The sequence below is a fragment of the Acipenser ruthenus genome, chromosome 23, assembly GCF_902713425.1.
Source record: "Acipenser ruthenus chromosome 23, fAciRut3.2 maternal haplotype, whole genome shotgun sequence".
Lineage (NCBI taxonomy): Eukaryota > Metazoa > Chordata > Actinopteri > Acipenseriformes > Acipenseridae > Acipenser > Acipenser ruthenus.
Window position 1 is genome coordinate 1,328,283 of NC_081211.1, and position 25,731 is coordinate 1,354,013.

The following is a 25,731-nucleotide window of genomic DNA, read 5'->3' on the forward strand; positions in this document are numbered from 1 at the left end:
GCCTGCTATTAAATGCTCTTGACTGGCGCAAGCAAACAGATTGATCATGCCTTCCAGTCCACGGGAGCTGCTGGGGGGAAACTTGCTGAGTGAGCAGATTAGGTTTCTCAGAGGAGCAACACTGACAGTCAGTAAAACAGGAAGAAAATGAACAGACTCAATACAGTGTGAAAGAGAGCCTGATAATAATAATAATAATAATAATAATAATAATAATAATAATAATATACTCAGAACGTGAATCTGCAAGTCACTGTGCAATTTTCATTCTTAAAAAACAACTACCTGCAATACAAGCTATTCTACCGTACTATCTGAAGAAAGCAGGCTGTGTGGTCCAGTGGTTAAAGAAAAGGGCTTGTAACCAGGAGGTCCCCGGTTCAAATCCCACTTCAGCCACTGACTCATTGTGTGACCCTGAGCAAATCACTTAACCTCCTTGTGCTCCGCCTTTCGGGTGAGATGTAATTGTAAGTGACTCTGCAGCTGATGCATAGTTCACACACCCGAGTCTCTGTAAGTCACCTTGGATAAAGGCGTCTGCTAAATAAACAAATAAAAAGCGGAAGCCGAAACATTTATTAAATAGTTAGTTTTCGGTTTAGCGATTACTTTTCTTCTTCATTGTATACAGTACTAATAGTATATAGTTTGCTTATTTCTTTAATTATTTAAAATATAGGCCACGCTTTTTTTAAAGTATATTCTTGATGTTATTTTTAATGATGAGTCCAAGGAGATCCAACCAGTCCACTGGTGTCTTGTTTCTTTTACCATTGACTATCGTTCCCTTTGGTTTGGATGCTGTATCAGGGTTCACTTTATTATTTTAATCTATACATGGTTAATTGCATTAGACTAAAGGTTATCGCTGAGCCCCTTGGTATAACTTAAAAGCTTGAATCTTAAAATGTACACCCATGGCCCGACTGTGTGCCTGTCTATCCCCTCACACACACAGACACACACACAGATAGACACTCACTCACTCACTCACTCACTCACTCACTCAGACACTCACTCACTCAGAGATGTGTTCCTGAGCCAGACCATCATCATCCTGCTCCAAATGACTGGCACGAAAACAAATGGGAGCCGAATGGAAACCGTGGCACGGGGTGAAATCAGAGCTGAGTTCCTTCACTCGCGTTCATTATTCAACCCAGCGTCGATCTGTTTAGAAATCCGGGGCCATGAACAAACTGGAAAGAGAAGGGAAAGCCACACCGAAGAGAATGAATGATCAGAGCATGCCGTGGGATTGCTACAGGCTGATATCACTTAGCATTGAAAACCCAGCCTGTCGTGGTCTTTGGAAATTCGAATATGATATGAGTTTTATGGGTTAGTACTAGTATTATGAGGGGTGACTTGAAAAACGTACCCACAATATCATATTCTTTAAATAAATTCATATTAGCAAACAATAAAAAGATTATTGCTGCTTATTAACAACCTCTCGGTTCCCAGCAAAAAGTTGTCATTAACCAAAAGTTGCCAATAATGGAAAAGTCCCCATTTCCAAGTGTATTTATGTGGAACAACGGTATATACTGAGTTGTACAAATATGGCACTGAAATCCAAGTGTTTTAAATGTTACAGTGTTAAAAAATTAACATGAGAAACATGAAAATACCCAAACATAGAACTCTTACTTCACACGTGTGTAAAACAAAAACAAAAAACAGGGAGTCGGCTTAAACAGCACTACACAACGATGTACTACAATTGTCCTTCCAATGAGTAAAGCAAACATAAAAAATATGTGTTGCACTTACAATCAATTCTAAAGAACACACTTTTAAAATAAGAAATTGTCCAACGTTGTCTGCTTTTTACAATGCACCACCTCCTGCTGTAAAGCCATCTCAATTTTGCATGCAGCTTCGTAGCCAGTTTCAAAGCCATGATTCTGCCTCAGTCTGCCAGAATTACGCAGTTGTGAAGTCAGTGTGTTTATAAAAGCTGCATGAAGTAAGTTGTCAATAAGCGGTGTGCAGTTGCTAATATCAGAATTCACTGACATTAAAGTCTACGGGACGGGATTGGTTCCTGGGAAAATGTTGTTAATAACCGAAAGTTGTCTTTATCAGGGTTGCTAATAACCATCATCTACTGTATATTTAGTTTTTTCTGAAAATAGTTTTCTGATGGTAATATACTACTAAGCAACTACGATAACAAAAAGTAAAACGTGCAAAGACAATGACTTCTAGACCAAACATTAGTCATGGGTTGTGTTGTTCTGTACTGAGCCTGATGCTGTGACTGTGAATCTCCTCTCTGCTCCAGATCACTCTGACAACGATTGGCTACGGAGACAAGACCCCGCGTACCTGGCTGGGGCGCATGCTGGCCGCGGGCTTCGCCCTGCTGGGGGTCTCCTTCTTCGCACTGCCAGCTGTGAGTACCTGGGCTGGGCAGCTGGGCAGCTGGGCTGGGGTGACTGAAAGCAGGCCTACAAACTCACACTCTGCCTGCACTCACAACTAATACAGCTATGGCCAAAAGTTTTGCATCACCCGCTTCATAAATTCAAATGAAACCTGCAGAACAATGCTACGTTAACATATTGAATTACATACCGCTTCGTAGTTTTTTTTCATTCAATTAACGAAAAATTGACAAAAATTTAAAATCTAACGTGAAATACTGTACTACTATTATGGCTTTTTGCGATATCATTTGGTAGTTTCTTTGATTACATGATGTTAAAAAAAAAATCTAAATTATGTTCATATAGTTTAAAAAAAAAATGATGTCTCAATCCTAAAATTCTAGGTGATGCAAAACTGTTGGCCACAGCTGTGCACATTTTATTTATATAAACAGTTTCTACCCTACACCTTCATGAACAACTGTGGTGATTTAATAAATTACTGGAGACCAACTGCCTGGAGAATTGGCCAGCTTGTAATTATTCGAATTTAATTCCGCAGGAAACTGTTAGCTCAGCACAGTTACTAAAAGCAAACATTTTGTGAAGTGGGTGAATTGCACAGAACGTGTGGGGTTAGCCATTTTTTTTTCAGAGCACAGCAACCCAGTCTCATTATTTTGGAAGCTCTTCATCAATGAAAATTAAAGAGACCTTGTCGCAGCCAAGGGAAGCCCTGACTGGCTGGTGCAATTGTCTCTCACAGGGGATCCTCGGGTCAGGCTTTGCCTTGAAGGTTCAGGAGCAGCATCGTCAGAAGCATTTTGAAAAGAGACGGATTCCGGCAGCCAACCTGATTCAGGTAGGACAGCCAAGTCTACACGGATACAATCAGATGCCATCAACAAGCGCTTTCAAATACCTGACGGGTAATATTCAATGCGTTGAGAACACTTTGTTATTCAAAACCCTTGCAGTGCAATCCAATACAACTGAAAGCAAGCATGTGCTAGCAATGCAGTACAATGTATAAGTGAGGCCCCAAATGAATTGATCAATTTATTTTTTTAGTGGAGGCTCTCAAAATAAAACCCATCAAAAGCATATTGGTGTATATGGAAGCACCAGCCAGCTGAACTTATCAGCCTGCTATCAAAAGCTGCCTCCTGTGGCTTGCAACAAGGAGATGCATCTTGTATGTATTACCTGTCAGGAATGCTATTTACTCTATAGAACAAATTATTAGAACAAAGTGTTTTCATACAGCATGTATTTCTTATCGATTACTCTAGATAGATGTAGGGGTTCTGAAGGTCCAGCTGTGGCTCTCCTGCTCTCTCTGCAAACTGCTGCAACAGAGCCTCTGTAATTAGATGCTGCCAGTGATATGCATCCTTCATGATTTTAATTTATTTGTACTACCATGCAGAGGGATTAAAGCCCATCCGCAATAATCCTCCGGGCTTTTTATTAATATTGGGAGAGGACACTGACACTCTTGGTCGTGGGATGGGAGGAACGCCAACTGAACCTTCAGTTGTCCTGGGCTCTGTGTGGAATTGCTGCAGTAAAGGGACACTCTGTAAACAAACCAACTTGACTTTAAAAATCTTGTACGGCAGTTCTCCTGATCACGTTTTTTGTTTGGCTGGTTCATTAAAGCCACTGTGAGGACTGCAGCGCATTCATTAAAATGTCAGCTGAGCCTCAAGGCTGTACTGAAATGCAGTGCGCTGCCTGTCTCCTGCAGGCTGCCTGGCGTCTGTACTCGACCGACGTGAACCGCTCCTACCTGACTGCCACCTGGTATTTCTACGACACCATGCTGCCCTCTATCAGGTGAGTATTGCACTGCCAGCAGGGGGCACCGGGGAGCTGGCTGGGCAAGAGCCACAGCTTTGACTGTTTGTTCATTTACTTCTGTTCAAACTCCAAATCCCACACAGAGCACGCTATAAACAGAATCTACGACCATTGCAAATGCGCTATAATAATTAAAAGATTTTTTGTGGATGCTGGTGGAGCGTATCTAACACCCTCTGTAATAAAATACTGTTTCAAACTTGAAGACGATGTGTTCCACCCCCCCCGGCGGTGTAAATGATTCCTATTCTAGATTGCACTGTTTTGCAATCCTAGCTAGACTGGACTTCATCTGTCTGTGCTCTTAGACGGTTTTATTAATGAAGATCACCTTCGCTGTAAGACACATTGCATCAAGGATGCATGCAGTGCTGGCCTCTGGAAAGGCAGGCTTGTACAGCACAAAAGCTGGACTGGACAGAATGCCTTAATCACCTACTTGGTGCTGTCTGGTCTGCTGCGTGACATCGCCCCCTATTGGACTTCCTGATTAATAAGGTTTTTTGGGGGGGAAGTTAATGTTGGAGGCACATCTCAAGCATCATTATTATTATTATTATTATTATTATTATTATTATTATTATCCCATTGATGTTTAATATTCACTTTTTTCATTATTTAGATTAGATTAATCCAATTAATGAAAAAAAAACCATAAGACGTTCTTATTTCGGTTTGTTTATTTGCTTTATTTTTGTTTTTCATTTCGTTCTGTATCTATTTTGTTTTGTTGTGCCTTGTTTCCGTTTGTTTGTGCTTGTGTGCTTGGGCCTCCGGTAAACTCCAGAGAACTGTCCATCCTGTTCAGTCATCTTCCCCGCACACGCCACGAGGCTTTACGAAACTCCGAGAAGAAATTCCACGAGAACTCCTCCCAGAACCACGGCCTGCTCGGGGGCCACAAGCCCTACACGTCAGAGTACCTGATGGGGGAAAGGTAGGCACCCCTCCCCCAAAGCATGGGGTGCAACTTACAACTGAAACTTACTGCTCCGAATTGTCTAACACTGCTCAGTCCTGCACAGGTGCATCTCGCTGAGCCATTCCAGTAGTCTTAGTCTTATAGTTATTATTTGATCTGGTTAAGTGTGAACTGTGATTAACCCTTTAGGATAAACATACCTCTTTAACAACTTTAATAACAGGAATGCAGTGTATGAGTGAAAGTGAATTGCGTCACCACTTTTAATGTTACATAGACAGAATGGACACCGCCATAGAGCAGGGCAGTAAGCAGCATTTTAAAAGTAACGTCGCCAGAACTTGATTGTACTAATTCATTTGTTGTTGTATTACATTACAGTATAACACAGTTATAAATAATATGTACTTTTTGTTGGTTCTGCTCATTGTATTGTAAGTACATTTTTTTTTCCCTTTGTTACCGTATCGTCTGACATTTAAAATAAGGTGGAAAGGGCTCAAAGAAAAGTGCTGCTCAGTCTTTCTTCTCTCTCTTATTGGTGTTACACATGGCATTCGTGTGACGGTGTTATTTTTAGAACACCAAGTGATTTATGCTAACTGTCGCCACCATTCATTAACCGCGTTCATCTTGCTCATTCTCTTCTGTCTGTCTGTCTCTCTCTCTCCTTGTCATCCCCCCCATTCACTAACAGTAAGCACAGAGAAAAGGAGGAAGCCCAAAACAGGTTTGTTGATTATGAGACAATGCTGTGATATTGTGATTCTTCTTACTCTTATTCTTTCTAGTACATCAGGTACTCACAGTCCAGCACTCAGTCTTAGTCTCTCAGGGTTTTTTTTATTTTGGTATTAGATTGTAGGTTGAGATTTAACTTTGTGATTACTCCATAGCATACATGTTCATTTCATACTGATGGCAGTTGACTTTTATACACTTTTTTTTTTTTTTTTATTGATCTCAAATTCGAGTCACATCCACTACACTGCACCTGCACTGTTTAGAAACTCACACTACCTTGAGATTGTTACATGGACTGCAGGAAGCCATGGCAACCAAGGAGGCCACGATGCAGCCTGCATGTTTCTTACATTTTGTTTAGGAGTTTTAGTTGCTCTGGAGCGTTTACAACAGGGGGATAAAAACAACGAAAGCAGAACATGGCAGGGAGATGCTAAAACCTTTTTGTACAGTTTCATTATCCCCATATCTGCATCAGATACCGTGGAAAGTTTGTTTTCACATTCATATATTCCATTAACATCATCAGCAATCTGCTTAACAGCCGTTTGTACCGCGACCCAGCCCAACAAGTTACAAGAGAACGATATGAAGCTTCATGAAGCTGCCAGGCTTGACCTCCTGTTTTCAGTGCCATCCCTTTCCTTCTCCTCTTCAGTCGCTCCCGCTCTCTGTGCTGTTTCTCATTTTAACCCCCCTACCTCTCTCCCTCTTGAACTCTGCCTCTCTCCCCAGTCAGCTCTTGAATAGCAAGCGGAGCTTCTTCCGGATTCACGCTGGCCACAAGCAGAGGTATCGAGCGATCTGATGCACCCCGGAGTTTCTTTGAATGCCAGTAAAATGAATACATTCTGAACGCATGCTGCATGCGCAAGGCACGATTACTATATATATATTTTTGATATTCTATACATTCTATAAATACGAAGTAATATACGTTCTACTTAGCCCTCAATCCCATACACATCTTTTTCACACTGCAAAAAAAACTGCATAATACTAAAATAAACTTCTAACCAAAACGTTTGACATTGTATTTAGTATTGGAACATATTTTACCATTGAGCGTTTATTTTTAGACATAGATAACACAGGGCAGCAGTGTGGAGTAGTGGTTAGGGCTCTGGACTCTTGACCGGAGGGTCAGGGGTTCAATACCAGGTGGGGGACACTGCTGCTGTACCCTTGAGCAAGGTACTTTACCTAGATTGCTCCAGTAAAAACCCAACTGTATAAATGGATAATTGTATATAAAAATGATGTGATATCTTGTAACAATTGTAAGTCGCCCTGGATAAGGGCGTCTGCTAAGAAATAAATAATAATAATAATAACGAATAAATGTAACGTAACTACAATGCGTGTTGCTGATGTAGTGTATGTACTGCAGTTAAAACAACAGCCCAGCTTTAAAGCAATCAGGCTCATTATATATAATCTTTAACAAAACTAACCCTAGCTTTCCAGACCTGCCATGTAGTTCTTGGCTTGTAGGTGGAGTAATTTCTTTTTTTTTTATCCAAGACCATGAGAAATAGGAGGGGAGATCTTTCTATTGTGTATCAAGGTGGACGCTTGAAAGAAGAGACTTGGATGCACAGAATTGCATGAGCACTTTGCACTGTGTTTGCAGGAATCTGTCTGAGAATGATTGCATGTTGAGAAGGACTTGACAGCCACAGATCAGAGGCATCTTCATATTAGTAATATACAAGACAACAACGGCGTCTGTGTTAACAGGGAGGTGTTTCAGAAAAGCTGCCGTCTATAGAAAGTGTGCATCCTTTTGATTACTGTAGTTAGGAAATAACAGCAGGGAAATAACACACTTGCAATCTTGTCAGATTAGGAAATAGGTTCTAGTTCTGTAGTTTTTAACATGAGGATAGTGTTGGGTTTTCTGTTTCAAACTCATTAATTGGATACCTTTTATATCAGCTTTTCCTGTTTAACATCCTATTACGCGTGTTTGGTTTGATTCTCTATTCTTGTTTCTGTTTAGATCATTTTTTGCCATTCTTACTAAACTTCTGAAAAGACACCTCAAGACTATACGTTGGTGAAATAAGTTCCCATTCTAATTCTTTTACAGACCACCTTATTGTTTTGGAATGTCTTTGGGGATTTTCACTCCTCCATCCTCTTGTCATTTTTGCACCCACCAATTTACAATATCATCCGGGTTTCATGTAAGCAGACCTACTTGCCACAGTGCAGGAACATTCATCTCCAGAACTCTTATCTGCTGAAAGAAGTTGTGTGTTTCTCTTGCTTGCTGGCTTGCTCTCCCTCCCTCCCTCCTGCTCTCTTTCCCTCCCTCTGGTCTGTGTGTGTGATAATCAGTTACATATGAGGCCAACAGCACCGCATAGCTTTTCTACAGGTCTAGTAAATCTTGCTCATTCCCATTGCAGCAGGGGTAATGAGAATGGAATAGCGAATGCTGGGACCTACTGCCTTATACCTGCTCACCAGACCCCCTTTCTAATTAGTCATGGTTCAGGCAATCAATACCAACTCCCCTAGGTCATGCCAGCGCACAGTTCACAGAACTCAGCATGGGCCATGCTAGGAAATACAAACCCATTTGCTCTATTAGATTGTCAGGATTGCTCTGCAGATTGTATCTTTTCAATGCCTTGGGGTGAATAGTGACCTGCCAGTTTCGCGTGATGTGTTATTGGGCCTTGCTTCACCCCAGCAGGGAAAGAGAAAGTTTCTAAACAGTCTCCCTTTCCTATAGTGTCAAATCAGGGCAAGAATCTATTTTGCTGTTTTATTTTTTTCATTTTCATTTACTGTAATATGTTGCATTAGTGAATTTGTAGTCAGGATTACTGTAACAAATATATACCGGCCTGAAGACACTATTGGCTGATATAGGGTTAAAAGGAAGACAGTGATAAAGAGAGTCATTTGACACTCCTTTATGGACGCTATAGAAAAAAGCAGCGGCCGGTTGATAATTCTCGGTTTCTTTTCTATGCCTCACTTTTATTCCAGTAACACAATAGCAGCTAGATGCTAAATGCTGAGAAGTGACCCCCGGTTCTCAAGGGGGCTGTTTCTCTGCTCGCTCTGAGATTAACCCCTCCCTGCCTCCTTGCCATCGTTGCAGCGGGAAGATAGGATTCCGAGATCGGATCCGGATGAACAATTCCCGCAGCCAGGGGTTCCGGAGCAAGCCGCCGCAGGCTGTCCCGGGGGTCCGGCTCTCCCCCAGCACGGAGAACGCTCCCGGGCTCACCAAGGTCCAGAAGAGCTGGAGCTTCAATGACCGCACCCGCTTACGCACCTCTCTGCGGCTCAAACCCAGGCCTGCCACGGAGGGTGAGTGGAGAAAGCTGGAGAACTTTAGCACTCTAGCATGCTTTCCTCCATGGCATTCCGCTATGCCTTCACCATGGTTTGCCATTGTTTTAAATATGTTTTAACATGCTGTGCCTCTCTGAGCTTCAGAATGCTTGCGTGTGCATTAGAAGGCTTTCACTATACAGTACTTTATTGCACTTTGCTGTGCTTTTACCTTTGTTAATTATAAAACATTTTAAGGGTCATAAATTATCCACTGACATAATGACTTGGCAAATGACTTCAACAGCGGTTCATTTTAGATTTAAAATTGAAACAAGCATTATTTTCCATACATTATACACGGAATGTTTATATCACCCTCGGGGATCTGAGAAGTTTCCTGCTGGAACATGTCAATCTTTGTATTGCTTTCTCCTAAGATGTATATATACTGTATATATAGATGAGTGACGTTTTTATTCATTCACCACTGTGTAATGCATGCCTCACTGAGTCACCTTTTTCTCCCTCTGTCAGTGGACGGTACTGGGGAGGACAGCAATGATGATAAAGCCTACCAGTGTGACCTGACCATGGAGGAGATCATGCCTGCGGTGAAGACTCTGATCCGAGCCTTGCGGTGAGTGCTGGAACTGGGAGAGATGAGTTCGAACCCTGCCTTTAAGTCCATGTGCTGTAATACTGCTTAAACGATGAAGCAACTTCTTGTAGTTTTCATCAGTATTCACCATTCGCCTTTATTTGAGAAAGTGAACATTGCTTGAAAATGTCCCATAGAACAGGTTGATTATAATAGTGTCAAAAATAATCTGCTACACCAGGGTCTCGTGATGAGTAAAAAAAATAAATAATAATAAGTAGAGGTCAGGAGTCAGTTCTTAGAGGTGCAATGATGATAAAGTTTTTTTTCACATTTTTAATAGAACAAATTACGTGAGAAATTAATTTCATTTTATAGTCTAGATATATTTTTGGAGGGGGGGCGGGGTTACAATTACATCCCCTTGGATTTCTTTAACGAGGAAAGTGGAACCTAACTGTTTTAAAATCCTGATGAATTAACAGGGCTGAATTCAAATGGAATTATTTCAGAACTCAGAAGAAGTGCATAAGATACTCAAGTGGCATACAGCCGGCATTCATTATGAATCCGCAGCCGTTATTTATATAAACGATGGCTGGAAGAACTCAAGCCTGTCAGAGCGACAACACCTGAGCTAGGAAGCTCCCGTTTGCACGGGCACTTCAATTAAGATGGATGTCCAAAAAAAAAAAAAAAAAATGGAAAAGGTAAAATTAGTAACTGCTAAACTGCTGAGTCTTCGTTTCCAACGGGTTCATCTAGTTTATCACAGTCACATTAAGGAATGCAGCGTGCACTGTTTAAGGACGTACTGGCGTAGGCTCACAATGGCAAAATGTAGTGTTCTTTATTTTTATTACCCTAACCCGAATAATTATGAACAGCTATTACTGTTTAATAGAAACTACTGGGGAATATTTATTCTACTGTATAATTACCGATAATTGCTGCCTGGTTAATATAAAGCCTGTCTTCTAAAAGGGTTTAAACTCTTGTGAGAGACCATTTTTAACCTCTTAAACTGAGGCCAGTATTCTGACGTTGTGTCCAGTTTTTGTTTTTTTAATCAATTATGCCTTCTTTATTTTAGGGTTTACAGTCAAGCGTTGAACATTAGGATAAAGTGCACAGGATAACCTGTACTATGATGTAACAATTTAACGTCAACAATGTAACGTGAAACTACAACATAAACTAAATTTGTATGCCACATGTTGTATGAATAGGTCAAACAAAACAAGACTCACGGCTTTACAAAAAGTACCTTTACATATGTAAATAAGTATGTACGTGGGCATATACAGCAGTCTTTCTTGTCCCAAAACAAGTAAATAAGCAGCGTGACTACTTCAAGCTGAACTTGCTTACTCAGTAAACTTGTGCTGCTTTGTAAAGCAGTTCCTGTGTACTAGTGAGTCTGGCTTATGCTATGCTCTCTCCAGCTCTGCACAATCCCATTCACTCCCACTGAATCTGCTGCTGCCAGAGAAAGCTGTGGGCTGGAGGTGTCCCCTCTGGATTGAGCTGTTTGAGGGCTGCTGCTGCTGCTGCTGCTGCTGCTGCTGTGGCGGTGTGGGGGTTTTGTTCGTTTCTTTTTTTTGCCCGTCAGCACTTGGTGGAATGCACAGTCTTGACAGAAACAAATGACACAGCCATTTATTTTTACCTGAGCTTGAAATCCACACCTAAGACGTGGACCCAGAATAAATGTGCAGGTAAACGCAGAAAATAAAAATAAAACGAAAGAAGACAGACGAGTCAATTAAGTTATCAAAAACCAAAGCAAAAAAAAAAAAAAAAACATACGTGAGCATCTTAGATTAGTGCTTAGAAAGGACTTGCCTACACTCTGCTGCGTTGCAAATCAAATTACTGAGTGTAATGTTGTAATAAATAGGTGTGTAGGGTCAAGGAACCAAATTGTGCTTCTGGTGAAGCTAGCTTTGGTCCACCGTGCATCTCCAGCTTTGACAGGCGAAAGGAACCTGCGTCTTGTGAAGACATCTCGGCAGGCCAGCAGAGGCAGTGCCAGTAAAAGCACAAACTGCAGGGATGGGCTCCCCTGGGCCCTCACAGCAGACTGAGCACCGTGCAGTCTCAGGTCAAAGAAATAACACGAGCCAGATGGACCCAGGGAAGGAAGAGACACCTGACAGCACCTGACTCCCCCTTGGGCTTTCATTTACTGATTTAAAAACAAAGCCGAAGAAGAAAGTTAATGAAGTAACACACACAGCAAGGGTGAAATTAAAGACTTTAGGGAAAAACACACAGTAACCTAGTATAGTATATCTGTCTGTTTCTACATAATTTATGTAAGATATGGGCTGAAAACTGTCCGAAAACCTCTCCCTCATTTTGTAAAGCTGAATATACTGTATGATGAAGAAGAAAAAAATAAACAAATAAACGTTTGCCCACGCATCTAATGCCTGTTTTGGAGAGATAGTGTTGCATCATAAAAAAAAAAAAACTACCCGCTCTGGTACTTTGCTGACAAAGAATTATACAGTCATCCATCACTGCGGCCTGACTTTGTAAGTGTCTGTGTTTGCTGCTTTCTGCAAAGCGGGCAGTGCCGCCTCTAATAATCTGGGAATGATTAGAAGAATTAATTCTCGTTTAGCAGAGTGTGCCCTCTGTGTGTGTGTGTGTGTGTGTGTGTGTGTGTGAGTGTCCGTGTGGAAGCCACTGTATGATGGTACGTGTGTGAGTGTCTGTGTGTTTGTGTATTATTTTCAAATCCAGATATCTTTCTGTTGACATTTTCAAAGCTTTCGTTTGCGTTTTTTAGAAACACAAACACATGCAAAGTGGTCACTGATCAACCCGGGTTTATCTTTGCATGACTCTTATGCTACTTTTTTTATTGTACCTTTGGTGCGAGGCATTGCCTCTGACAGCAGATTTTAAAAACCCACCCAGGATCCCCCACATTTAAACAAAACCCTTGAAAACTTAGAAACACACTGAGGTTATTCTTTAACTAAAGTGTTACTTCAATAAACCCATTACTAAATCTCACTATTACCATTGCAGGAATCTGAAAAACAAAGTACAGCATTTGGCAATCCCATCATGCTGCATATTGTATAGAAATACACTGTCTGTATGATGAAAGTCATTCTCTCACACAGCATGAACCCACTGGGATCCAGTGTGCAATACCACTGGGACAGTACACTATTGCAAGGCGCAGAAGATGAACAAGCTGCAAGGATTTGCAGGAGCAATATAACAAATACCAGCACTTCCTTGTGTACACCTGTCCTCTGGCAGATCCCAAGCACTCTAGAGATATACAGCTATTCTAAATAAAGCGGTGCTTGTAAGTGTTAGAAATATGGAGAATGCTGACCGACGGGCTCAATTTCCAATGGTTTTTATTGGTTTGCTTGACCTTCAGTATTCTGAAGTTTCTGGTGGCCAAGCGGAAGTTCAAGGAGACGCTGAGACCCTACGATGTGAAGGACGTGATCGAGCAGTACTCTGCCGGACATCTGGACATGCTGGGGAGGATCAAGAGTCTGCAGACACGGTAGGGCTTGTGAAGACACCGCAGGAGCACAGGCATTCAGCACGGAGCTGTGGTGTGTGTGTGTGTGTGTGTGTGTGTGTGTGTGTGTGTGTGTGTGTGTGTGTGTGTGTGTTTTAGTTTTTTTTAATCAAACACAATTCATGCTAACTGTGTAACAGGGTGGAGGCTGGGGATGAACCGGCGACCCCCCGCACTACACGTGCGCATCTTAACTGCTATGCAAAAGAGCCTGGCTGCTCTGCACTCCTGGTTATAGAGCTTTTAATCTCATTAAATCTTCAGACAGATAGCGCCATCTACTGAAACTTAATTTCCGATCCTATTATTCTTTTAGAAATACTTCATATACAGTGCCTTGCGAAAGTATTCGGCCCCCTTGAACTTTGCGACCTTTTGCCACATTTCAGGCTTCAAACATAAAGATATGAAACTGTAATTTTTTGTGAAGAATCAACAACAAGTGGGACACAATCATGAAGTGGAACGAAATTTATTGGATATTTCAAACTTTTTTAACAAATAAAAAACTGAAAAATTGGGCGTGCAAAATTATTCAGCCCCTTTACTTTCAGTGCAGCAAACTCTCTCCAGAAGTTCAGTGAAGATCTCTGAATGATCCAATGTTGACCTAAATGACTAATGATGATAAATAGAATCCACCTGTGTGTAATCAAGTCTCCGTATAAATGCACCTGCACTGTGATAGTCTCAGAGGTCCGTTTAAAGCGCAGAGAGCATCATGAAGAACAAGGAACACACCAGGCAGGTCCGAGATACTGTTGTGGAGAAGTTTAAAGCCGGATTTGGATACAAAAAGATTTCCCAAGCTTTAAACATCCCAAGGAGCACTGTGCAAGCGATAATATTGAAATGGAAGGAGTATCAGACCACTGCAAATCTACCAAGACCTGGCCGTCCCTCTAAACTTTCAGCTCATACAAGGAGAAGACTGATCAGAGATGCAGCCAAGAGGCCCATGATCACTCTGGATGAACTGCAGAGATCTACAGCTGAGGTGGGAGACTCTGTCCATAGGACAACAATCAGTCGTATACTGCACAAATCTGGCCTTTATGGAAGAGTGGCAAGAAGAAAGCCATTTCTTAAAGATATCCATAAAAAGTGTCGTTTACAGTTTGCCACAAGCCACCTGGGAGACACACCAAACATGTGGAAGAAGGTGCTCTGGTCAGATGAAACCAAAATCGAACTTTTTGGCAACAATGCAAAACGTTATGTTTGGCGTAAAAGCAACACAGCTCATCACCCTGAACACACCATCCCCACTGTCAAACATGGTGGTGGCAGCATCATGGTTTGGGCCTGCTTTTCTTCAGCAGGGACAGGGAAGATGGTTAAAATTGATGGGAAGATGGATGGAGCCAAATACAGGACCATTCTGGAAGAAAACCTGATGGAGTCTGCAAAAGACCTGAGACTGGGACGGAGATTTGTCTTCCAACAAGACAATGATCCAAAACATAAAGCAAAATCTACAATGGAATGGTTCACAAATAAACATATCCAGGTGTTAGAATGGCCAAGTCAAAGTCCAGACCTGAATCCAATCGAGAATCTGTGGAAAGAACTGAAAACTGCTGTTCACAAATGCTCTCCATCCAACCTCACTGAGCTCGAGCTGTTTTGCAAGGATGAATGGGCAAAAATTTCAGTCTCTCGATGTGCAAAACTGATAGAGACATACCCCAAGCGACTTACAGCTGTAATCGCAGCAAAAGGTGGCGCTACAAAGTATTAACTTAAGGGGGCTGAATAATTTTGCACGCCCAATTTTTCAGTTTTTTATTTGTTAAAAAAGTTTGAAATATCCAATAAATTTCGTTCCACTTCATGATTGTGTCCCACTTGTTGTTGATTCTTCACAAAAAATTACAGTTTCATATCTTTATGTTTGAAGCCTGAAATGTGGCAAAAGGTCGCAAAGTTCAAGGGGGCCGAATACTTTCGCAAGGCACTGTATAATATACCACAGAGGGTTAATATCTGTGCTTTTTTCACATACAGTAAAACAACGGTGTGCTGGTCAGCTGACCTTTTCTCAGGGATGGACATCTTTCAGCCTCACTAATGCAGCTCTCCTCCACAGGGTGGACCAGATCGTGGGTCGGGGGGTGATCACGGCGGACAAGAAGGTGAGGAGCGAGAAAGGGGAGAAGACCCCCTCTGAACTGGATCCAGTGGACGAGCTGAGCATGATGGGAAGAGTGGTGAAGGTGGACAAGCAGGTGAGGCTGCAGTGGCGAATATGGGCCAGATTGAACACTAGTCACTTTTAGCAGTTGTGCGTTTTTATTGAACTTGGTCAGCTCTACTTTGTGTATTCCTTTTCAAAGGCACCCAAAGATTTTAACCTCCAGAGCTCTGGTGACTCCCTGTGAACCCTGATGCCTTCACATATCTATGTGAGGCTAAAGAGTGTCCCAGGCAGAATTGAGGAATACAGATCTTGTTTGCTTATACTTGTTTGCTTATAAATTCAGTTTTTCCAAATAGCTCCCTGTTTGCACGATTACACATTTAAAAAAAAAACTGCAGTCGATTTGCCCATTGAAGCCAGTGCAGTCTGGTGGGCCAGCCGGTTTTTGTCATTTTTTTTTTCTGCCTGCAGGTGCAGTCCATTGAGCTCAAGCTGGATCTGCTCCTCAACTTCTACACACAGTGCCTGAAGAAGGGCTCCTCGTTCACGCTGTCCGCCATGCAGCTGCCTCTCGTGGAGCCAGACCTGACCTCGGACTACCACAGCCCTGTGGACCATGGGGACCACGGAGACCTCTTCACCTCCCACCAGACCCTGGACTTCCAGCAGTCCGAGAGCTCCAATCTGGAGTTTGAGAGCTGAGCGGGGCCTGGGGCCTGGGGCCTGCACATACAGCCTCTCCCTTTCTCCGCCTTGGATAGACACAACATGCCTACAAATAATATGCAAAATTGGATTGTGTGTTTTTTTTTTTTTATTCTTTTTTAATTTTTTTTTATTGGTCATTTTTTTGTTTTGTTTACTGCTACAGACTAGAACCTAAACTGAAACAACAACAAGAACAACAGTTGTCAGGAAATTTGTTTTTCCACTCAGCTCGCTGTGGCATTCCGGTCTTTGATATCAAAACGCGTCAATTGTTGACTTCCTTACTTTAGAAAGCAACTTCCTTTTGAGGGCATTTTATGAAAATGTGCAAACCAATTTTTTCTTTTTTCTTTTTTTTTTTAGAAAAAAAAGATTACAAAACCAACAACAACATCAAAAAAAATCTTTCAGAACAATTCCGACCCCCCCGTTTGATTTGTCGTCCCGAGGTAGAAACGGACCTCTCTTGCTCCGTCCTCCACGATATCACAACGAACAAGCCGTTCCCGGTGGTCTACGACCCTTGCATGGTAACCATAGTTACAACTTTACAACCAGTGGGATCATGGTAAAAACGACAACAACAGGATATATGCGGGAGGACTGACAGCTATGGACTCCACAAGCGTAGTGGCCAGTGCTTAACCTGTGCTAGTGAAAACCTTCTTTTTCAAGCTAAAGAATCATGCCAGCAGTGCAGAATCACTCCATGTTGACTCTTCTCCTGTTGAGGTAGTGTTGGTTTGTTTTCATAGTCCTGGTTAATGTGTCAGTAGGTATTCAGAGGTTCCTGGTGCGCGCAGACCCGTCACTTTTACTTCACTGTTCCTGGAGAGCCAGAAACTTTCATTTTTATTGATTTATTTTTTCCTTTTTAGTGTTTGTAATTGTGTCTGTGTATTCATTGTCACTGAGCACAAATCCCAGGTTAGTACAGGTGTCGTTTCTAATAGTGGGATGGTAATAACTGGAATTGCTCTGTCATAAACATGCATGCATACACAGAAAACCTCTGCAAGGCACATTACACACAAATTATATAGAGAGATTTTTTCATAACCCCACCTCTGGTCAACTCCACTAATGAATTTTATAATAGATGATCATTGCAGAAGCTATGCAATACTGTGATCCCTTTTTTTCTTGCTAATGCATTTTTAACTAATGTAATTCCCAACTCTGGAGGGTGCAGTAAAACCATTAACAAACGAAGCGTTACAGAAGGGTTACTTGAAGGGTTATTTGTATAGATGTTTTATTTTATTTTTATTTTTTTATGACAGTTGCAACAAAGATGTGACTTTATTATTTGAACCCTAAAACTCTTTGATATTTTAGGGACCTGAAAAAGAGGGTGAGTTCACTAGCACACTGGTTCAACCCCTGCCCCCGGTCACACTCAACAGAAACAATATTTATGTAACATCTCGACGAGTTCTCATGTAGCATGTAAAGATTGTGTCTCTGCGTGTGGATGTATGTGTTTGTTGTTAAAATCTTGGTTTAAATTGTTTTATATATATAAAAGAATAAGCAGTATTAGGTAGGCAACTCAGGTGAGCTTACGAACAAACACTGCTTCTGACAGGCTTTATATTAGCTTTGATTTTAACATCAAAACTAGATTAACAAATCTGGAGCATGTTTTTTTTTTTAAATTTTTTTTAATGCTTTACATTTTGCTCACTGCAAAATTTAAAGCATTTTCTGTTGGAAAAAAAAGTGGTCTCCACTTAAAAAGGGGTTCATTCCCTTTAAAGCAATAAAATATTTATTTATTTCTTTTCAGTTGCACTATGGAGCCAGTAGGTGTCAGTATGTGCTACTTAGTATTACCTTTTGAACAAACTTTTTGAACAAACAAACTTGCCTTAATGAAAAGCAAGGCTGTGCACTGTGTTTGTCTCAGAATTATTGCTGTTTTCTCAGCTTCATGGTCGGGCTGCCTAATCACATGACTCACAAAAGAGACAGCAAGCAGGAATTCATTAGCGAACTCCACCCCCCCTCCCCCAGAATGAGACTTTGATATTCAAGGGGAAGCGGGCGTGTTTTAGCATGGTGCATGTTCTGCCGTTTTGGGTCAAATTAAGCTGAAAAGCAAGTCCTTAAAAGAACCGAACCTGTTGAGTCATTTGAACCCCACGCATATGCATGCTTCACTGAAAAGCATATGCTTAAAAACAAAACAGAAAAAAAAAAATGCCAGGGATGCAAACGCCTGTAAACCTCGCTCATAATGAGACTTCAAATATTGTGCAAGGATTATTTATGCCGATAAAATAAATCAAGCAATAAAAATGAGTCATGAGGAGGCGACGTGCAGTTGTATTGGATATTAGCAGTCCGTTAGAGGAATTGTTTGTTGGCGTCAATGAAGTAGTAACTTTATTAACGGGTTACCATGGCGAATCATTGCATGCAGTACGTCAGTAGATTTAGTTCAAGAAGAATCCTTTGTAGATTCCTGCGGCCGGCGCTGTCACTATCAGACTCAAATCCGTCTCAGCATGTCATCTCTCTAAACTAGTAATTCGACACTCTGATTGGCCAGTGGGTTGCGCTGCTGTGATTTGCCTGCAAGATGAAACGTGTTAAAGACCTTTTTGTTAACCACAATTGAGATACGTTATTTGAAATGGTGTTGCAACTCAATGTAAGGCAGCCGAAGCGTATAGCTCTTTATAATTTTGATTTAATGACGCCAATGTGAAATAGGAACTACTGTAAAAAAAAAAAAAAAAAAATGAGGAAATGTGTGAACATCCAAAAGAACCACGCAGACACTCGGTCCAACGTTGCACGATGTTCTAAGGATATCCAACGCTGGAAATCACGCACGCTGTTGAGTATTTCCTCGGACCATTTCTACCCTCCTTTAAAAATGCAACTGATACCTGTTAGCCATTTGTTTTTTTGTCTGAGAAACGCGTTAATAGTAAAACCGGTTTAATTTATGGGCTTTTAAAATCTTACTTTTTCATGTAAAAACATAAAAATACTTTATTTTTTCATTGTAGTTTGAATAAAGATTCGTCGCTAATTAACATGTTTCAATCTCGTTTGGACGGCCTACTTGTAAATAAAAAATGAAGGCCTGACCGATTTAAAAGCTAATTCATGCTTCACAGGAAAAAAAAGAAACAAAACATGAATTAAATCATTTTGACTATTAACACGTTTCTCGGTTGTGATTGAGAGACACTAATAGCTCAACAGACATCAATTGCATTCTGAAGGAGAGTATAAAAGTCGGAGTATCAGAAGCATTATTATAATGAGTCAGGTTCCATATCAGTTATATGGCTATTATCAAGCATTCTCTGTTATACTGTAAGCTTTAGGCTTAGGGGATAGACTTTGTTGGGGATGCTGATAATGTGCTATCAACATAATGATTGAAAACACAAGCACATTAAATCATGCATTAGGGATTAAGGTCTAATTATACAAGCACTTCAGGCATTTACGTCATGCATCAGAGTTTGCATGCATTACATGCTGTATACTGCAGCGGTTCCCAACCCTTGTCCTGAGGACTCCCTGTGTCTGCTGGTTTTCATTCCGACGGAGCGCTCAATTACTTAACGAGGCCTTTAATTGAGCTGATAATTGGTTTAATGAGACCTTTAACTGTTTTCAGCTCTTAAGCCGTTCAATTCAGGGTATAGTTAAGTACGGTAATTGAGAGCTCTGTTAGAATGAAACCCGGCAGACACAGGGAGGTCCCGGGATCAGGGCTGGGAACCACTGCTCTGTGGGACTCTAATCATGCACTGTGACGTATCACGCACAATGCATCTCACGAGCATTCACAGCATCCTGCACTGTTGGAAACACACTGTCGACCAGGACTGCATGATGCACACAAACCGTACGACCTACATGCACCAGTCGAATGCTGTGCATGTTTTATATGCATGCTTCTTTCATTCGTTAGACCCTTGTTGCATCCGCCCGCACCCCATCCCTCCCCAACACCCCCACGCATTAGTCCGTGCATCTTATGTAAAGATACACAAATTAAATATTACACAATACAAGCTAATAAACTAAGTCTAAAAAAAAAAGTCTTCCAGTATGATTTATGATGTATTTTGCGTTTTCAAAACGGAAAGCTTTTAACCAAATAACGATCTCAACCTAACAAAGTAAAAAATAAATGTTTATTAACTGAATACAGTACCTCACTTGATTAATTTATTTGTTTCAATAAAGTTTTATGAAGAACCTGTTTGCTACCACGTGTGTCTTATTTGCATGGCGCAAAAACACACAAAGAAAAACACTGGTGGGAATTGCAGTGTGACGACATAGACCTCAGCTGCTGAAAGAGCTGAGAGAAAAATATTCGTACACTTCTCTTAACTCTCCGCTGGGTGGCAGCATTGCATTGCGTTTTAGAGTAAGATGTAGCGAGCGGTACACTAGATTGTTTAGCGGCTGCCCTTGGGCACCTTACAGAACCATTGCATGGTCATTGATCACTTGGCAATCACACAGTCAAGCACATGTCACTATAAAAGTATTGCTTTTTTTCTGTATGCACTTGCTGAAGCCAGGAGAAAGGAAAGGGCATGTCCTTTACTCTGATCCGCAGCGTGTTCCCCTGATCCTTTCAGAATGACAGATTGATAGATATACCCTGTTCAACAGTTAGATTAGAACGTTGAACTATTTGAACCTTGTTCTTTACTATTTACAGTAGGGTATAAAAATGTGTGTTCCTATTAGAGTTCGCAAGAAGAAAGAAATCAAGCAATATTGCTGGTAATGTTGTCTGCTAAAATATCTTAAGGGTAATTTGCTGGGATTATACCCCGATGGGATTTATGCATTAACTTTTCTTTAACAGGAGTGGCAATTCCACTCCCCTTTCTGAGCAATTCCATGGAATGGGTTGGAATGCCTTCAGGCTTATGAGGTGGAAGCTTTGGAATTTTTAGAATTCTTGGGTATTGCCTCATGCTGCTGCAACACTGGTGAGTGCCTCAGTGTTCCCAAACCGCCTACTCAAACTCATTTTAAGGTGCAAAGTTAATGATCTGTAATATGTAATGTTATTAAGTGCATGGTCAACATTGTTTCCAAGGGGGTCAGAATTTGATCAGGGAGCTGGATACTTAAATGAAGACTGTGAAGTAAATGAGAATAATCAGTGCAGTTGTGTTTCAGACCCTACAGGCTGCTTTTACATAGTCGAAGATCACCGCTAACTGAGGTCAAATAAACCTGCAAAACATACAAACTACTGTATATCTCCTAAAGTAGCTGCCACTCCTTGTGTTATCCACCACTTGGATTAATCCACTTGGATTAATCCACTTTCTAGGTTAAAATTAAGATCCCTTTCAAAACCATATGCCTTAGACTAATTCCCATGTACACAATGTCACAGTATTACTAGCTTGATGTAAGGGTCTGATAAGAGGATCATGCTACAACACTTACCTTGGATTAAAAGAGATTGCAATCACTTTCCACTGAAATACAATGTTGGACGCATTAACCAGATGCTGGCATTTCTCCTTCGTTGAAAACAAACAAAACAAAAAACAAAACAATTGGGAAAGCCCTCCTTACCCTCCCTGCTTTTGTGCAGATGTTTTCCCCAGACTGCCGTCTAATTGTCCCAGGTTTCTCCTGTGTCTTCATGCCAGTTGGCATTTCACACTCAACGGATGATTAAACATCATCTACCATCAGTGAACCTCAATATGTAATCCCAGAGGCGAAGACAAAACAATGGTGCACTCTTATCAAAACCCAACAGATTCAATTATAGTTTTAGGGGGAAAAAAATCTAAACAAAACAGACCACTTGCCATAGGTAGCTCACACACTTTTGTGCAGCCCTGACACCCTTGTATTCTGCGATATATAAAAGATGTATCTCCCTGAAGGAGGCCATGGTGGCTCTGCACCGTATTAGAACCTTCTTGCCAAGGAGTGTGTGTGGCACCTCAATGGAGTCCACCCTGGTCTAGGGAAACGACTAAATAATTATAACAAACAGACACACTCCTCCTCGCTGGGCTGTGACAGTCTGGCTGGGACTCATTCAGCACCTCCTTACCAGATCATCACCGCACTGATTGAAAGCAAACTTGGGACGTCCAGCTTTACCAGCGTCTCTCCAAATGTGGAGAATCCGGCTTGAAAATAAACTTCAGAATACCTCCTGGGTTATCGTGATTGAAGGATCTGTTAAAAAACCTTAGCGGTGCCAGCAGGCTTGACTCAATAATGCTTGTTGTGAAAATTGTGAATGCAGTGAATGGCAATCATTTGGTTTAAACATATTGTTTAGATAGGGAGGATAGGGTATTAGCGAGTTTAATTTAATTGCATGACAGAACAGCCATACAAACTGTTTGACAATGCTTGCACAATAGCAAACTCTCATGTAGTCAATCTGCTTCTAACAATCAATACAAACAGACAGCCCTTGATTCAGATTTGTAGAAAGTCTTATTAGCTATATCTTTCTGCCTTTCCATTGCTGTATTGCCTGCTCCCCTCCGCGCGGACAGCTCAAGCACGGGGAATGAAAAGTGTAAAGAGGGTATTGGCAGCCATCGTCCGTGCAGAGGCCTTTCACTCACTTAAATTAGTTTGCTGTTTTTAGACGAACACATGACGCAGCATGGGAGTTTAATTGATAGCAAGCGCAGCACATTCAGTCTGTTTTGAAAGCACAATTCTGTTTACTAATAACAGAGGACTAGCTTTCTGGGCAAATGATTTAGAAACTCACATGCAGATTTATAACAATCTTCATTTAGTTTAGCAGAATCACACAAAAACTTTAATTGGAGAAAACAAAGAAACTAAATCCTAGGAAAGGGTTCAGACAGCCACTGTGCCTTTTGAATGTTTTTTTTTTTTTTCTGTTTCTCAAAACAGTCCCATATAATCTCACATTGCTACAGACTAAAATAAACCAGCTATTATTTTCATAGTCGCCCAGAACACTGGAGAAGAAAAGTTTCAGGGATTCATTCCAAGCCTTGTATGTACAAACAGATAGAGAGACACCAGGGATTCAAAAGACTGCCAAGTGTTGAGTTATCCAAAATACATCTGTGAAGAAATTGCATTATCTAGCAACAGCCAACAGAACATGTTGTTTGTTGCAAAAATGAGCTTCAGTTTGTACCATCAGTTTGCAAACACCCTCCCGCACCTGCTGTTTATAGAACATGCTGTATTACACCATGTATCAACGCTCCTCTTGGGAAATATTTAGAAATATCTGATACTTTGTGAACCTCAAGATCCTCAAATCAAAAGGAAGAACCCATGTTAACACTGTGTTGCATTGCATCCAGTATACCACACAGTTCATTAGAAAAAAAAAAATAACGTTTTTATTTGGGTAGAAGCAAAACCGGTATGGAAAAGTATACAGTGCATACATTGGTATGTCCAGCTGTTTTGTATGATTACTGTCTGAAATCGTCTTTCGATAAATCAGGATTCAGTGAGAATATCTGGCACACACAGTGAGGGCAGGGACCCTCTGTTACAATCGTATCTCGTGAAATGCTGTCACAGCTAACAAGGAGCGGTGGTAATGAGAGGTGCGCACATGGATTGAAAAGCCTTGGCTAGCACTCCTTTAATCTGCTGAAATGCTGCAAAAGGCCAGATGTGTTTACAAAGAGATTATTATGTCTGAGTTTTGGTTCTTTTAAGATACTGTATCTTAGGAATTTGGAAAATCTGACACGCAAAGACCTGGAATAGAAAACTCAATGGGAATGTCCTTGCACTGCTGGTTTTGTGTTCTTGCAGATTGCATTGCACCCAGGCACTAATCTGATCAGAAACTGAGCAGCAACATTGGGCTAGACACATTTAGAGGAGACTGGTCATCGTTGCTGGAAATGGGACCGAGGCTAAATGGATGCTTCAGAAAACACAGCCTTGGGGAGTCTTTTCAGAAGTTTTTTATTTAATTTTATTTCTTATCTAGAATACTTTGTAAGCATGGGGACCACACCTTAAATGATATGAAAACAAATATCTATTAGGAAAATGTAGATGATAAAAAAGTACATGTATATTTAATGAATGTTTGACATGGGACATTTTCTCTGCAAATGTATAGTTTTCCATGCTTATTTTATGATGTGGTGTTTAGTCTAGCCCTTTCTTATGAGACTCAAAAGAAAGAAAAAGAAAGACAGAAAAAAGAAAGGAGGTTCACGGTCTGACATGACTTCATGTAAAGTGTTCGAACCGAAGGAAACTTCTTCTTCTACCTGCTCTGTGGATAAACAGCGGAGTTCAGTTTGAGGGCACCTTTCAGTAAGTGGAGAGCAATTGTCATCACTAAGACATCTCCTGATTTCTACTGCTGTTGCCATGGTGTATTTCTAACATCAGTATAACCCAGTTACCCCCGGATTCTCATCTGTGGCTCGGATGCATTTACAACACAAGGCAAGTCAGATATCCTAAAGGCTGCCTCTTTGAGAAACAAGAAAAAGCCTCATGGACCGAAATATCTCGAGGAATATCTCGTTGATTGGACTGGATCCAGGAAAAAAAACATCACAAACGCGTTCGAGCAGAGAACACGTCTGAAAACAGCTGCTCATTAGAGATACTCCCTGCCTGTTTTCAATTTTGGTGTGAAAGAAAGTTTGTTCTGGAAGAAATAAACAAGGTCTACATTTCGCTGTAGCCGAGAAGTAAAACACCATGGGACTAATGCAGCGTTACAAAAATGCCTTAGATAAAACTTTTTTTTTTTGAGCAGTCATGGCAATACTTGATACTGGATAAAGGTTTAAAAAAAACAAAAACGAAACAAAAACAAAAGCACTTCTGTTTTGCACTGGAAACAAAAAAAATATCTCAATATAAATCACCTGTGATGGAGTGGCAGCAGAAGCATTCATCAATCACAAATATCGATTTAAAGTCACAAACGATTTATTGGTGACCTTTACAGACCCCTGAGTCCATTAGAGAACGCATGCTTATTTTCAAAGTGCCATTCACAGCTGCCAAGGGATTGGGAGCAGTCACAGAGCAGAGGGAACATCTGTTTAAAATGTCAGGTGCAGAACGTTGCCCTGAGCAGCTAAGCACTGCGTTCTGTTTGTTCACTAATAGAAAGTCTTCAGACAGAAAGACTCTTTTTTCTTAGACATCCCTGGCAGGAAACTAAAGCCGGAGATACAAAGCTCCACAATGACAGGGTACAGCACATACTGACGGCTATAAAGCTTTTCATATAAAAGAAATTGGGGTCTTATTCCATTGATCCAAATCGGAGGTGGTTCTAAATGCCACTGTTTACACCATATAAAACAAGGCAAAGGTTTATTTGTTTTTTGTATAATCAAACAGCTGACACCTGCTTCGGATTCTCTTCAGTCTGTAAAATTACGCAAAACTCCAGGGAGCATCCTGCTCTTATGGACTGGAATAACAGCAATATTTTGATCGCTGTTGGGACCATATGAAAAGGCACCACTGTTATACAGCAAGGAGAGTCAGTAGAGAGAG

At 41.0% G+C, this 25,731-nt stretch overlaps 1 protein-coding gene across 1 annotated transcript in view; it reads left to right on the forward strand.

The window, feature by feature from the left end:
* The window catches only part of LOC117413133 (potassium voltage-gated channel subfamily KQT member 4-like), a 43,333-nt gene extending 25,336 nt beyond the window's left edge, over positions 1–17,997 (forward strand). Inside the window, exons 6-14 of the mRNA XM_058997342.1 lie at positions 2,294–2,404; positions 3,145–3,240; positions 4,129–4,217; positions 5,029–5,178; positions 9,026–9,237; positions 9,739–9,841; positions 13,212–13,343; positions 15,451–15,589; positions 15,973–17,997. Of these exons, the coding sequence (XP_058853325.1) occupies positions 2,294–2,404; positions 3,145–3,240; positions 4,129–4,217; positions 5,029–5,178; positions 9,026–9,237; positions 9,739–9,841; positions 13,212–13,343; positions 15,451–15,589; positions 15,973–16,203 (1,263 nt within the window). The 3' untranslated portion in view covers positions 16,204–17,997. The remainder of the gene's footprint in view (positions 1–2,293; positions 2,405–3,144; positions 3,241–4,128; positions 4,218–5,028; positions 5,179–9,025; positions 9,238–9,738; positions 9,842–13,211; positions 13,344–15,450; positions 15,590–15,972) is intronic.
* Positions 17,998–25,731: the final 7,734 nt, after the last annotated feature.